We start from the raw sequence: 13,545 nt of genomic DNA, 5'->3' as shown, positions 1-13,545 counted from the left end.
CTGTAGAAGTAAACCTACAAAAGCTATTTATTTATTTCAAATTCAAAACAATCATGTTTCAATAAACCTGAAAAAGCACAACGCATTTGGAATATTTTATTATGGCACACAAAACATGTAACCACATTTACAGGGTATCAGAAAGGATTTTTTTTGTATTTGGTATATAACAGTATATCAGTATAAAGTGCCCAAAACAATGGTTATGGTTTTGAAGAAGACTCATGGACTATTAAGTCCTGTTTTCTACTGTTTATCATGGCTGTGGTTTATAAAGTGAAATTTACAGACAATCATTAGGTTCTACAGAACATCGTCATGGTTACGGCGCATTTAGTGCATTTTTAAAAGAAGAAAAAGAACCAGCTGAGCAGGTTAATTCATTATTTATGCAAATGTCACGTGCAGAGGGCTGTGCTACCCTGATAGTGATAATAAAAGAGTCTTACAAAAGGTAAATTACTCTAACACACACAGTTTCTAACTCAATAGTCTTGACATTATGTTGGTTGATATGCAAATTTATCTTACTTATAATACTGATATTTCCCAACAAATATATATTTTTATATAAAATAAATACATTTGAAACATCTTTTAATACATCTTGTACTTGAAATGAAATTCTTATGAATTTTACAACAAAATTCTTTTGCCGTGTGCATAATATTCATTAACATTTTAGAGCGTAAGAATTGAAACAGGATCACAATATGTTGCAAAACTCTGTGCTATTTTTAAAAAGAAGTGCATGCAGTGCAAACAGAAAGGGTGACTTACAAAACTTCAGTACAAAGAAGGAGATAAGAAAAATCTGACTCGTGGATAATGCCAAAGTTACAACTGCCCGAAGACTGTAGTCTGAATCCGAAGCAACTATATTTTAGGACAGACGATGCATTGCTGGGCCAAATGCAAAGAAGCAACAACGTGGTAAAGAGGAAATGGTACAAAACTGAGGGAGAGTGGGTGAATGTGACCTTTCCATTAGTTTACACAATCTTAAAACATAGAATACCAACCCACACTTAGAGTGCATACAAAAAGACACCTGCATTTCCAAACATCATCATGGTTCCTTCATACAGATACATGTGTTAGACACAAACATTACTTACATTAACAGCAGTATGTTTGTGAAGTAACAGGAGTGACACCAACATTACCAAAACGCTGCACAAATGTATGGGAAAGCAGCTTTGGGTTTCAAGTGTCTCTGATGTGGGCAGAGAGAATAGAGCTGCCAGAAAAACGTAACAGACAAAACATAAACTTTCATTTTCCTGTTTATAAAGCAAAAATCCTATTAAGTCAAACAAAACAACTCTACATGTGTGATTGCAGACTGTGCACAGAGTTGGGAAATCTATAATTTTTTTTTACAGACTATAGATAAATATAAAAGAATATGTGCCATTTTGATTTTATGAATGAAATCGTAAATATGTTTTTGTTGAAAGTGCCACCTGAAAATGAGTTCTAGTTCGACATGCGACGACAAACAAGTACAAAGGTATTGTGTGGGTTTTCTGGTAGTTGTAAGCACAATATTTCAGTAACTAAGCAACTTGAAGTAAAAGAAGAGTAAAGTAAAGAATGATTAAAAATAGTGCAACCAGAAGCACGACGGTGCTTCCTGTAGTGGCAAGAAGCAGCTGCCATCCTAAATTAAGGTTAAACAAAAAAGAAGAACCTAGATCACCTGACTGGAGTCAAACTGTCACTACTGAAGGGTTTGGATAGATTCTGGCAGGCATGTATCATCCCGACAGTAAGGCATTCTGGAAAAATAATGTACAAACTCTGGCTCTATCATTTGTCCTTCATTTTCCTAAAATCAGGCAAACATTTCTTCATTTATACAACTTTCCTACTGTTGTGGCTGTTCGATAGCCACACCTAGGTTGTCGTAAATCTCCTTCAGCAGCAGTAGAGCTGTATCCTCCGATTCCCTAACAAGCAGAAAGACAAACCTTTTATTTGAAGTAAAAATATTTAAATCATTTCCATCAACCCTGCACAGATACGAAAAACTCACCAGTAACACAGATGAGACTGGATGGCAAACAGGTACTCGTTGAAGCTCTCAATGGGTTTCTCCTGAAGCACATAGTCGATGCGTCGACCTCCATTTAACATCCCCATTTTAATCTCACGATGCTCTCTTTCTTCCACTGACTCTGAGGACTCTGCCTCATCAAACCCTCCTGAAGGGATAGAATGCACGCACCGAAACCATGACAACACCCAACGGAGGCTCTTTGCTTTTACTTACCCTCTGTGGTAAAATAATTAACAGATAACTAAGTGAGAGCAAAGAGGGAAGCATGTGCTGTTTGCAGTGAGCAACACAAAACTAAATTTACAGAGTAATAAAAGTTAAATGCAAACTGTGCAGCTAAATCCACTTCTGCAAACACTATTAACAATACTCTGAGAAGTCTACTCCAAACATCAATCAGTATATACTACCATCATAGATCCTGTCAGATGGGGTTGGGACGCTACCCCATGGCATTAGTTAATATACATTTTAGGCTTAAAAAAGCAAAACAAACAAAACGTGTTTTTACGGGTTTATATTAGTGAAGGAGGTTTGTCAATACTTGTCTACTATGACATTTTAGTTCATTTTATGTAGTATCAGGTACGTGTATAGTTATAGGCAAATCATGAGTAAATGTCAGTAAGTTGGGGTAGTTTTGACTGATGTGCTTGTTAGCTTGCAATGAATCCCTCGAGGCTCCCCTAAAAACCCCAATGCACTTCTGATGAACCTGCTGCTGTTGGCTGTTAGCGTCTCAATCTATCTTTGCATGTACTGGCTTGTAATCCTGACATTAAAACATAAAAACTCTCAAATAACATTCCATTAGAATAAGGTTGTAAATGAATACCTGTGAGCCCTGAGATAAAAAACAAAAAACCGGTATCCTGTCACTTAATTGCAGGACGTGCACCCACATGTAGCTACTGCACGAGGTCTACAGATGAATATCATATTCCAGCTAATTTCTCATGTAATTAAAAAAAGAAAGAAAAGAAAACTTGACTGCTTTAAAACTGCTAGTGCTGCTCGTTCAGTCCACTGCTTTAGTTACACCGGCTTATGATACTGAGGATCCACCAGCCAGAACTAAAAGGAAAAGCGGGAGGCAGAAGCCTAACGGAGCCTGAGTCAGTAATGAGCTACAGGAAAAAATACATCATATTCCCTCTTTGTATATGAGCAAATGTAAATGCCGATGTAAACCTCTGCAACTGAGCAGCAAAGTAGAAATAATTAATTCTGCCTCTTTTGTATGAATACTGGAAACATGTTAGTTTTCTAGGTCAAGATGAGTAATGATGTATTCATAGGCTTAGAGCTTTCTAAGAGAGGACTAAAAGGTCATTAAACCAATGTTACAGCAGCTATAAATTACAATGAGTTAATTACTTGTTTTATTAATCAACCCCACGCAAATGACTATGCTAGCTTACCTCGAAAGTAATGCCTATGAATGGCACTAGACCACGCCAGTATTTTAGTCCAAAAATTAGCCCCTTTGTCTTCCCTCTTAGTAGAAGCAGTGACTGCCGCTGAGGCTGAGGTTCATAGTAAAGTAGTAAAGGGTGAGGGAAGCAGAAGAAAACACCAGATAGAGCAGAACAGAGGAGGGCAACATGCAGAGAGGGGTGAGAGGAGTACGAGGAGACTGAGTTAGACACACGTGTGCACATTCGCTCCCACACGCAAACACACACAACACACACAAATAAAGCAAATGAACATGCGTTATTTACCCTGCGTCTCCTCAAGGGTTTTCTCTGTTGTAGTTTCTCCTCCTTCCCCCGGAGGCAGTGCAGCAACCGGCAGTCTGGCAAAGGACTGCCACGCAGTCCGTAATGATCCCAGAACATTGTTCTTCAAATCCATGCTCATTCGGGTCAAGCTGTCCTTTAGTTCTACAAAACAAAGAGAAACGGAAATGAGTTCCTACAATAGTACAGCTTATTTCAGTACAGAGAAATAATCATACCCAGGTGCATCCTCTTGCGGCCTTTATGGTGAGGGATTAGCATGGGCTCCAGGTCCACCTCGGAAACAATCATGGGCTCTATCCGATAGGCAACAGGATCATACTAAACACAGATAAAAGACATAAAAGATGACCTCTTTCATCATGTGAGTAGAGAAAGAGTCCAGCAGGTGCTTGTCTATATACCAACTATTTCTTTGGCAAATCTTTTAATCTTGAATTCAACAACTAAATAAAGAAGTAGTAAAGAGCAAAGAAGCTGTCTACTTTAATCCAATTACCTTAATCTAATGCTGTTAACATTTTTCATTTCCTCTTTTTTTCCCCAACTCATACTGGCAGGTGAGGTTTCTTTAAGAGATGAGTGCAGAATCAGAGTGGGCATTTGAGTTAAGTAAGGAGTTACTCACTGGGTGGTAGATGTTGTAAAAGCTCTTGCAGGTGGGGAAGGTGTAGTTTGGATTGATGCGTTTAAGCCCACGTACAGTCAGAAACATACCAATTGGAGAACCGAATGCAAAAAACGTCTGAGGGTGGAATTCAAGCTGCGGGTAATCAATGGATACCTGTGGAAAAATGGTGGGGTTAGCTTGTTACAGTGAGTTATAATTTAAACAGATTCTGTTGTAGGACACACACACACACACACACACACACACACACACACACACACACACACACACACACACACACACGATAGAAATTTCTCCCTTGGTTAGCTGTGCCATCTGAAAATATTACAACATCCAGGAAGTACACCAGCAGGTGAGGAGGACACCAGGGAGATGGCCACTCATGCAGGACTGACTCATGAGTGTGAGGACAGACAGACAATGGCACTGGGATGTACCTTTCAATGGGACAAACACGGTACCCTAATAATGGCACAATATGACAAAAGTTCTCTTATCATTGATCTGCTGTAGTTTAGCTCCCTTGAGAGCCCCCTGTTCTGACTGAAGTATATATGAACAGAAACTCCAGACACAGTTAGGTCAAAGACAGCAAAGGACAAAGCCGAAGAGTATGTGGACACCATGTGAGACACACCTGTCCCTTGGCTATGCCTCCATTGGTCTGTCCAGGTAAGCGGGCGGAGGGGAGGAGAGAAGCAGGAAGGTGATGCATCAAAGCTTCACCCCCCGAGCAAAAATAACAATGGTGTATTTGTCTGCATGTGTTGTACCTGTCCAATGCCCACATCGAAGTACTCATAGTCCACAGCACTAGTGACAGACTGCGGCCTGTGCAAGTGGAACTGCTGAGGTGGTAATCCTGAAGACTCATTGCCATCCTGAGTACTTGTCACTTCAGGCTGAAGTTGTGGCCCTTGTGCCTGACACACTGCTCCCATCCTGCAGTCCTGTTATGAATAAGAAATATAAAACATTATCAGCAGGTTTTCCAAACATGGCTTAAACTATGTTAAACCAAAAAAAGGAAAGTAAATTAGCAAATTCATGTAAATCACTAAAATTCACCAATATTCTCCAATTGCATTTCATTCAAGTACAAATTCTTAAATTAAAAAAAAAAAAAAAAGGAGGAAGAAAATCCACATAATTGAAATGAGCCAGACCTCTGGAAGCCATTTCCTTCTGACATAATTCAGGATCTTCTTTCTAGGTCCAAGAGGAATTCCCAAATCTTTAAGATCACTGTCACGGCAAAGAGCCTAAAAAAGAAGATTAATTGGTTTTCTAAGTAGGATCAAATGACTCAGTGGGTGTTATTATGTGAACAGTATACAACATGTAATCCATAGATAGAACCTTCAGTTCTCTCAGTGTGTATATTCATTATGTGTTACCAGAGATTCGAGATCCAGGTTTTCGTTCTGCAACACATCCAGATATTGCTGTAGGCCCAGTCTGTTCAGAGTCTGCTCCAGTGTGTTGCAGTTCAGATGACAGGGCTCACCAGAGATCTTACGTAGAAGAGGAAATAGAACTGAAAAAGCCATGAAGAAATATACAATCTTTCCTAATCAGTAAAGTTTCATTATTCTTTGCTGGGAATGTCATGTTGTACCCCTTGTCTAGCTTGTGATTCATCCCTCTGATTGGTTAGCAGATCAAACAGGATCAGTGAACCTGCAGAAGTAGAGGCAAAGCAGAAAAGTTAAAACTCTGCATTTTAGGTCCCACTTCTTTGTGATTGCGAGAGTTTCTGCGTTTGCACATCTCTAACCCAGGCTATGGCCTACTACTGAAACTGTCCCGCTGAACTCTGGGTGTCTCTGCTTAAAGAGTACATGTAGCCTGTTGAACTCCGAGGCCACTGTGTCCACTATGGTCTGGCAGTAAGTGGGGCTGTTATAGAAAAACAAGTCCAGCAGAGTGTCATTGGTGAAATGTCTCAGCCTGCTGATGCTGGGGAGAGTGATCCTCTGGATGTCCCTGGGAAGTGGGGAAGACAAGAGAAATCAGAAAACAAGAAAAGCGTCTAACAGGGTCATGAGCTGGACTGCAACAGAGAAATCCTGTTTTGTTGATGTCCAATTTCTGTTCATACTTACTCATCAACACCAGTGGCATCTCCATGTAGAGCACTGTGCCAGTTGACTGGGAGGAACTCTACTCGGCCCACCTGACCTTCCTGCTGAGCACGCTTATAATGAGAGGCCAGGAGGGATAGGGAAACACTCCTGAAGTCATTCACTGGAAAGATATTAAAAGAGGTCATAAACACACATGGGAACATTTATATATACATATAAACAAAGAAACTTACCACACTGTATGATGGATCGGAAACGTAAGTCGCACGCAGGGCCAATGCCGTGCACCATGAAGACAACATGGTCCACCTTTTCTGGTTCACCTGCAAACACACGTACAAATATGATGAGCCTAAAGCGCTGACTGTGTGGGATACTTTCTGAAACTGGTGACGAGTAGCTTTCACCACATTATCATACATACCATCAGGTATTTCTACAGAGATGTTGTCTACTCCCCTTTTGACAGTTCTTGGCCGGGTATGTTCTGAGGGGGAGGACACCCAGTCATCCTGCAATCCTATTGGCTGATACTGCATTATCAACTGAGAAGAAAAACAGTGGGTAGAGACTTATATGGATGACAAATAAGTTTAATTATATCTTTTTTTTTTTAAAGATAAACAAAAAAACAATGCTGATACAATAATACATAAAGTAAGAGAAGTTGTGACATTAATAATAGTGACCCAAAACAATACGCTTGCACAATAGTTTGGTGAAGTACAACAATGAGTAATATATGAACAAATGTCATCCATGTCATTTGATTCCAGTTACAAAAATGTGGCAATTGTCCGTGTCATCTACTTTTAAACAAATTAGAATCAACCCCAACAAGTTCCAGTGGCCTCTCCCATTCCTGCTGTAAAAGTAAAGTCCTTCCATAAATAAAGTGTCCAAGTTTTTCTTTTATTCACATCTCTGAGACCTGTGATTTCCACATGGAAAAGGGAGCAGTGTGTGAATCAAGGATCTCATCTCTGACCCACATCACCATTATAGCTTTCCTTGCTAACATGAAAAAAGGCTGAATTGCATCTTTCTTTTGTTTCCAAACCTTCCAAACCAGACAGATCTGCTGAAACTTGTTGACCTTTTGCTGCATTAACACTTGAACATAGTGGTGCCCGGCACATTTGATTGCAATGCAACCTGGTGTTAACGAGGCTTACATTTGAAACTGGGACAGTCTGGAGTGGTTCCTGTTGTGTACTTACAACAGATGAACGGACATGTGCAGATGTGTGGTAAAATATTATACTGTAACTTTTTATGCCTGCTGCAAACTGCCATGAAAGTTTACCCAGGCTCAAAGTTAACTCCTCAGAACAGCATCTGGATATCTAAAAAAAAATAAAAATCTATCTAACAGTTCTGAGTCATCTGAGCTTAGACTCAAAGTTTTTGATCTCTAAATATCTGTATAAGATTTGATGTATTAAACTGAACTGTCAGTGAATCAAATGTTTTAAGTCTTCCATTCTCAAAAAGATTAACAGCACCTGCTCTTTGCCAAAATGTAAAATTTGATAAGTTTCCTGTGATAACAGCTCTGGGTTATCAGCCAGTGTTGTTATAAGATAAAAGAGGGAGAGTGCTATTAAATAATTTTGTGAGTGCTCTCCAAGCTCACATCACATTAGTCATAAGAAGATTGTTTTTGGCAATGGGTGGCTTTTTTAAAATTTTACCCAGCAGGTTCACAGTAGAGAAAATCTCTAATATTTTATTATCTAAATAAGGTCTGTTTCCTGGTTGTTTTTTTAATATAATAAATGTAATTTGCTTTCATTTTGTTTCTAATTCAGTGAAATAAAAAACATTTTAAGTATGCAAATAGTTCTTTGGGTGCCAGTCTCATGAACAGAATCACTCTTTAATATTTTAACAGCAGGCTTTACCTTCGGATTGTGTAAGATGACAGTCTCTCCAGTGGGAAAATCCAATTTCTTCTTCCATTCATCTGAAGTCACTGATTTCCTATAGGCTTCCTGCAAAATATTTATATATTAAAAGTGTTACTTAAGACCAAAGTTGAGAAGACTATAAAGTTAGAAAGTAGTCAGCTATAGAGAAGGAAGGAGTGCTGGTGAAAGGTCATTATTTGTGTCTGACTACCTCCAGATCCTTGCTGAAATCCTCAGGATAAGGCATGAATCTGGTGTCTTTATCTCCTTTGTAAAACCAGGTGCACCTGCGGACCTCAGAGGGAGCTTGCTCCCAATACACAGCGTAACGCTTCCTTTCCTTGACATGTACATCATACCGTTGCCCTTCCACAGCTACCACCTTATCCTCCTCGCCCTCGTCGCTGACTGCGAGGTAAAAACATACAAACGCAGATATAAAGAAAGAAAGCACTCTGGTGCTTTGATTTAATTACAGCGTATGCTATTTTTACAGGACTAAAGAAGCTACTTTACAAGTTAAATTTGATCACACGTTTTACTTTGCAGCAATTACTGGTCACTCATCAGTGACTTCATCAGCATCACCAAGTGAACAATAAGTTTATTCTTCTGAAATAATTTAATCATGTACCTGCTGTTAGAAACACCGTCCGTCTTTAGTTTAATGGACACTCATACTCTTTTATTTGTCAACTTAACCTTTATTGACAACATTTTGTACAACACCATTCATATTTTCATTGCGGTTGTCACACACAAGATCAATATTAATAATAATAATAAAACTACATGCTTCCCCCTAAACGTAGATTTAGACTCTTTCTTTGGTGTTTAAATATTGTAAAATTATCTACTGATAAGTACATTTTTCTGAACCCTTGAGGAGTATGTTATTTGTTCAAAGAGTCATACTTTTAAAATGACATTCTTATACCGCTGTTTTATTATTGCGTTCGTTTTCCTTTGGATGGGGATGTTCAAAACGTTAGTGTGTCAGTGGGAGTTAAGAACACTAAGACACACCCAAACCAACCCTGAAACTGAACTTCGGTTGGTTAAATTGTTAATAGCAGGGAGCATGTCCTAACAGAACAGTCAAATGGCCTACTGGGCATTTAGCCAGTGATAGCAACACTGTTTTGAAAGTTTATCTTTCCATCAGTTGTTCCAGGAAAACTCCAACTTTTGTAATAATGACACAGGGATTATGCAGTTTTTCCTGGATACAATAAAATCAGGTCTTACTTCCTGGCATTTTCCTTAAAGGAAAATCACAAGTTTTAATAAAAAAAATTTTTTTTAACCAGCTTTTCAAATGGGATTTTGTTTGTTTGTTCCCAGTATAGAATCCATTTTTATGACCTTTGTTAAGCAAACTGACAAACACATGTTCGTACCCTCCAACCACACCCTACTGTCAACAAAGGCCCAGAAAAATGCTTGCTGATATAACCCCAGACTATCCATTTGTAATAATTTAAGTACACAGTATCTTTTATAACATACAAGTAAAATACATTCTTACTGTTGGTGAAGGCATTCTCTAGTTTGTCAGAGTCTTCTCTGCTGAAAGGAAGCCAGGAGGTGTTGTCATCAGCACGTCGACAGAAGAACCAGTGAGGCTGCACTTCTTGGTAAGGAGCATGAGCTGACTCCATGTCAAGCATCTCGAAAGAGGACGCTGAAGAAGGAGAAGCTTCGTCCACCACAGGTGAAGCCTGAAGAAAAATTATGGCGACATGATCAAAATCTGACATCAGTATTTCTTCCTGTGCTTACTGTCTTTGGAACAGTGCACTGTTCAACTCAGCAATTATTAGAACCAGTAAATTCAAAAGTCCGAACCAGGCTGTGCCTTTCTGTAAAATCCTATGAAGCAAGCCCAAACCATGAGACAGAAGAAGGGGTGTCAGGAAAGACAGGATTAGGCCTTGTCTTTGTAAAAAGCACAAACCCCTACTTTATGCTTTTCTTTACAAGCTGCCTCTTGTCTGTTCTTCTTTCCACAACTGATAAAACTATAGCTTGTAAACAATCTACTTCCACTGAAAATCCAGTGTTAACACACAATGCTGCCAGTAATAATTTTGGCAATTCATTGTGTCAAACAGTGCCTGACACAACACCCGCCCACATTACTGACAGCAGCCAAATCAGTCTGCATTAAGCATCTGGACAGATTTATAATGACTGAGAATAAAGTGGAATGTGACCGAAGAACCTTCCCTAGGAATTAAATCTTGCTGTTATCTTGCAAGTAAAATTTCTCCCTGAGACTTTGTTAGGCACACAGCTAACTGTACCACATATTTAATGACATGTCATGCAGGGGGGAAAAGCAACAAACCATCAGGAATGTAAATGATAAAACTCCAAAGTCACAGGCAGAGATATTCTGACAGTAGCCCAGATGATCACACCAGGATTGTTGTCACTTTTGCATTACCTGCTTTACTTAAAACTTTACAATGAGTCAAACCACAAAAAACAAACACTATTTAATGTCCATCTATTACTACTACACACTACCAGAGTGGCTCTCAAACTGCAGATTGGTGAAGTTAAAGCCTCAGTCAGACAGGCCTAGAGACTGGCCGGTGACTGGCTGGGAACCCAAAATCTTAATTTAGATTAATATGGCTTTTATATTGTGATGCATGCTTAATAAGGAAGTCCCAGAAAGGCAAAGAAGTCACCCCCACTGAAAACACTGCATCCAGATAAACATAATCACCTTCTGGGATATGAAGTTTAAAAATTACTCCCATTATCCTGCTGTCCTTTATTAAGTGGCTCTACGGAGTAGTGGTTTACACAATTGGCTAACAAGGGAAAGATCCCTGGTTCCTTTCTGGGGGGAGACAGATATCCATTGGGGGTTGCATCAGAAAGAAGATCAAGCATAAAAATCTCCAAATCTGACTGCTCAAGCCTATCCTTCATGCCTTTGGGTTTTTGTTTTTTGCTAATATGTCATTTATGTCTCCAAAAGTTGATTCCGTTCATCTGGACGTAGTGTTTTGTGGGAGAAACGTTTCCTCACTTGGATGAGTGACGAAACGTTTCTCCCACAAAACGCTACGTCCAGATGAACAGAATCAACTTTTGGAGATTTACTTACCTGGATGATTGAGCATGCATCAAGATGTCATTTATGCTACATTTCATTTCATTTATAGTCCCTTCTGTCACTTTTTTATGTCTGGTGAAACAGGTTAGGACTAAATTCATATTAGGGTTAGTGTTGCTGCATCCAGCAACATTTATCCCCCCCATGGTTATGCATGTACCCTCACCTGATCCTCAGGTGTGCTCCCCGTGGCCACTGTCTTAGTGGGGTTGTCGAGCAGGTCTTGGGAGTTATCGCTTGGGGCAGCCCGAAAGAGACCCCCCTCTTCACCTTCACTGACTGACATGAGCTCGATGATCAACTCTTACATGAAGCGGGCAGAAGGCCACACAGTCACAGGACATGTAACAACAGAGTTCTGCATGGATGACACAGACAGTCAGTGGCATCCCATACATAACCTGTTACAACGTGTAAAAACAAAAAATACAAAACGAGTGAAAGTGTTGCAGCAGATTGTGGCACAGGGAGAATCACAGGTGGTGAGAAAAGAAGAGCCAGCTAAGCTCCAAGGATAAACTGACAGCTGTCTCCTTAGCTGCTGGTCAGCAACGGTGAACAGAATGGAAATACAAAAAGCTAAAAGTTCACTCACACAACGGCTGTATGATAAGTTGTGATGACGTACGTGGCAGGGAAACGCTGTACATTATCTTGACTAAAACAATGTTCATGGTTAACTGCCACGTTGTAAGCCTTGTATTTTAAAGGATGCAAAAACACAATCGCCGAGGCCAAGAGTTGTAGCGCTGGTTGAGGTTTATGCTAACTGAGTTACAATGGCTGGACGGGACGCTATTATTACAGTTCTTTTTGTTTCCAAACAGTGTTATTAGACATCACAGCATTAGTAACAGACAGCTGTTAAGTTAAACTCACCGACAACTTCACAAAGACCTAATGCAGAGGATTTAAATTGTTTGTTTATTCTATCTTGTCGTGGCTAGCTCGGTTAGCCGAGGACAGCCTCCTGAAACGATGCTAGATTGCAGTGACCTCGGAAATATGAACATTACTGAGTGAGCATTCACGACTGACTACAATGTAGGTCAAAACCACAGACTCGGGATAACTACATCAATTTGGATGTTTCTCCGATGCCTGTACTACAAAGTGTGATCATTAGAAGGCGAAGTGCTTAACCATAGCGTCTAGTGTTAGTATTAGTCTTCATAAAATAAAACAAACGCATCGTTATCATTAAATTATTTTCATATATTTCTTATAGGTTATTATAAGAGCAGTTACATTAAAACCCAAGGAATAGTATCACAAAACGTGAACTAAAGAGCTGCATTTTTGTAATCAAAATGAAATCTACAAGGGGCTCCTGAAGGTAACGTTACGTTTACGTCCCTAACGTGGTACGGGGTGTTTCACTGTGCTGAAAACGAGGTGTACCCTACTCTGACACTTGTGCATTCATCCAGTTATATACAAAAACGTAAACGTGACGAGTGTCAAAAAGCCATCATCCACCATAACCTGGGATATTTCGATCCTGTGGGGATATCTTATAATATGGCAGAAGTGACAAGCAGCTGACTTTTGTCCAGATGCATGCTTAACTTCCCTGACTTTCAGCTGAGAGATGTTTTATAACTCCACCACCGAGCACACTGTAGATGACTAAAACATAGTTTTATGAGATTGTAGCAGCCGAACCCAGAAGTCTTAATGCGTGTTTGGACTGAAATCTGCACAGGTATGCGTAAAATGTGACTGTAGTAGGTGTACACTTTTCAAAAGAGATGAGTAACCAAGTCACACACGGGCGCACCCATTTGTGGAAGCGTAGCTTTCTCACGGTTGTATTTTCTGCAGACTCTGAGTAAACTTGTCACAAATGAAGACGCCCAGAAGCTGCACCCAGCAGCACTCACTTGGCGTTAGATTACAGAACACTGCCTCATCATTCCCTTTTGTTAACATCTGGACATGTGTGGACCAATGCGCTGAGCGAGCTTCCACATAATGCAA

General features: G+C 39.8%; 1 protein-coding gene across 2 annotated transcripts; it reads right to left on the bottom strand.

Moving 5' to 3' along the window:
- Positions 1 to 735: 735 nt before the first annotated feature.
- On the bottom strand, positions 736 to 12,528 carry ddhd2 (DDHD domain containing 2). Of its 2 annotated transcripts, XM_085368196.1 has the most exons (19): positions 12,445 to 12,528; positions 11,732 to 11,923; positions 9,961 to 10,153; positions 8,644 to 8,840; positions 8,427 to 8,516; positions 6,947 to 7,067; positions 6,756 to 6,845; positions 6,541 to 6,682; positions 6,213 to 6,421; positions 6,054 to 6,115; positions 5,833 to 5,949; positions 5,602 to 5,697; positions 5,209 to 5,385; positions 4,433 to 4,588; positions 4,023 to 4,125; positions 3,787 to 3,948; positions 3,484 to 3,588; positions 2,039 to 2,207; positions 736 to 1,952 (listed from the first exon to the last, which is right to left on the bottom strand). In XM_085368196.1, exons 2-19 carry the CDS (start codon positions 11,849 to 11,851, stop codon positions 1,871 to 1,873), a joined length of 2,391 nt encoding a protein of 796 aa, XP_085224322.1. In that variant the 5' UTR covers positions 11,852 to 11,923; positions 12,445 to 12,528; the 3' UTR covers positions 736 to 1,870. The 2 variants fall into 2 exon arrangements, with proteins under 2 accessions (XP_085224322.1, XP_085224321.1); XM_085368195.1 differs by lacking the exon at positions 3,484 to 3,588.
- Positions 12,529 to 13,545: the final 1,017 nt, after the last annotated feature.

Source organism: Diplotaxodon limnothrissa, linkage group LG12 (assembly GCF_057381915.1).
Source record: "Diplotaxodon limnothrissa isolate DT_005_m linkage group LG12, D_limnothrissa_male_GT1.1, whole genome shotgun sequence".
Taxonomy (NCBI): Eukaryota; Metazoa; Chordata; class Actinopteri; order Cichliformes; family Cichlidae; genus Diplotaxodon; species Diplotaxodon limnothrissa.
The sequence above is the reverse complement of the archived record's forward strand: the minus strand, read 5'-3'. Positions and strand labels throughout refer to the sequence as shown.

What these genes read in the sequence shown, in the direction of transcription:
- ddhd2 (XM_085368196.1), bottom strand. Translation starts at nt 11,851, where the DNA reads ATGTCAGTCAGTGAAGGTGAAGAGGGGGGTCTCTTTCGGGCTGCCCCA. An exon ending in AATCACAAGCTAGACAAGGG is followed by an intron (nt 5,950 to 6,053) that starts GTACAACATGAC and finishes CTTCTACGTAAG; the next exon opens with ATCTCTGGTGAGCCCTGTCA. An exon ending in TCATAGGCATTACTTTCGAG is followed by an intron (nt 2,208 to 3,483) that starts GTAAGCTAGCAT and finishes CTATCCCTTCAG; the next exon opens with GAGGGTTTGATGAGGCAGAG.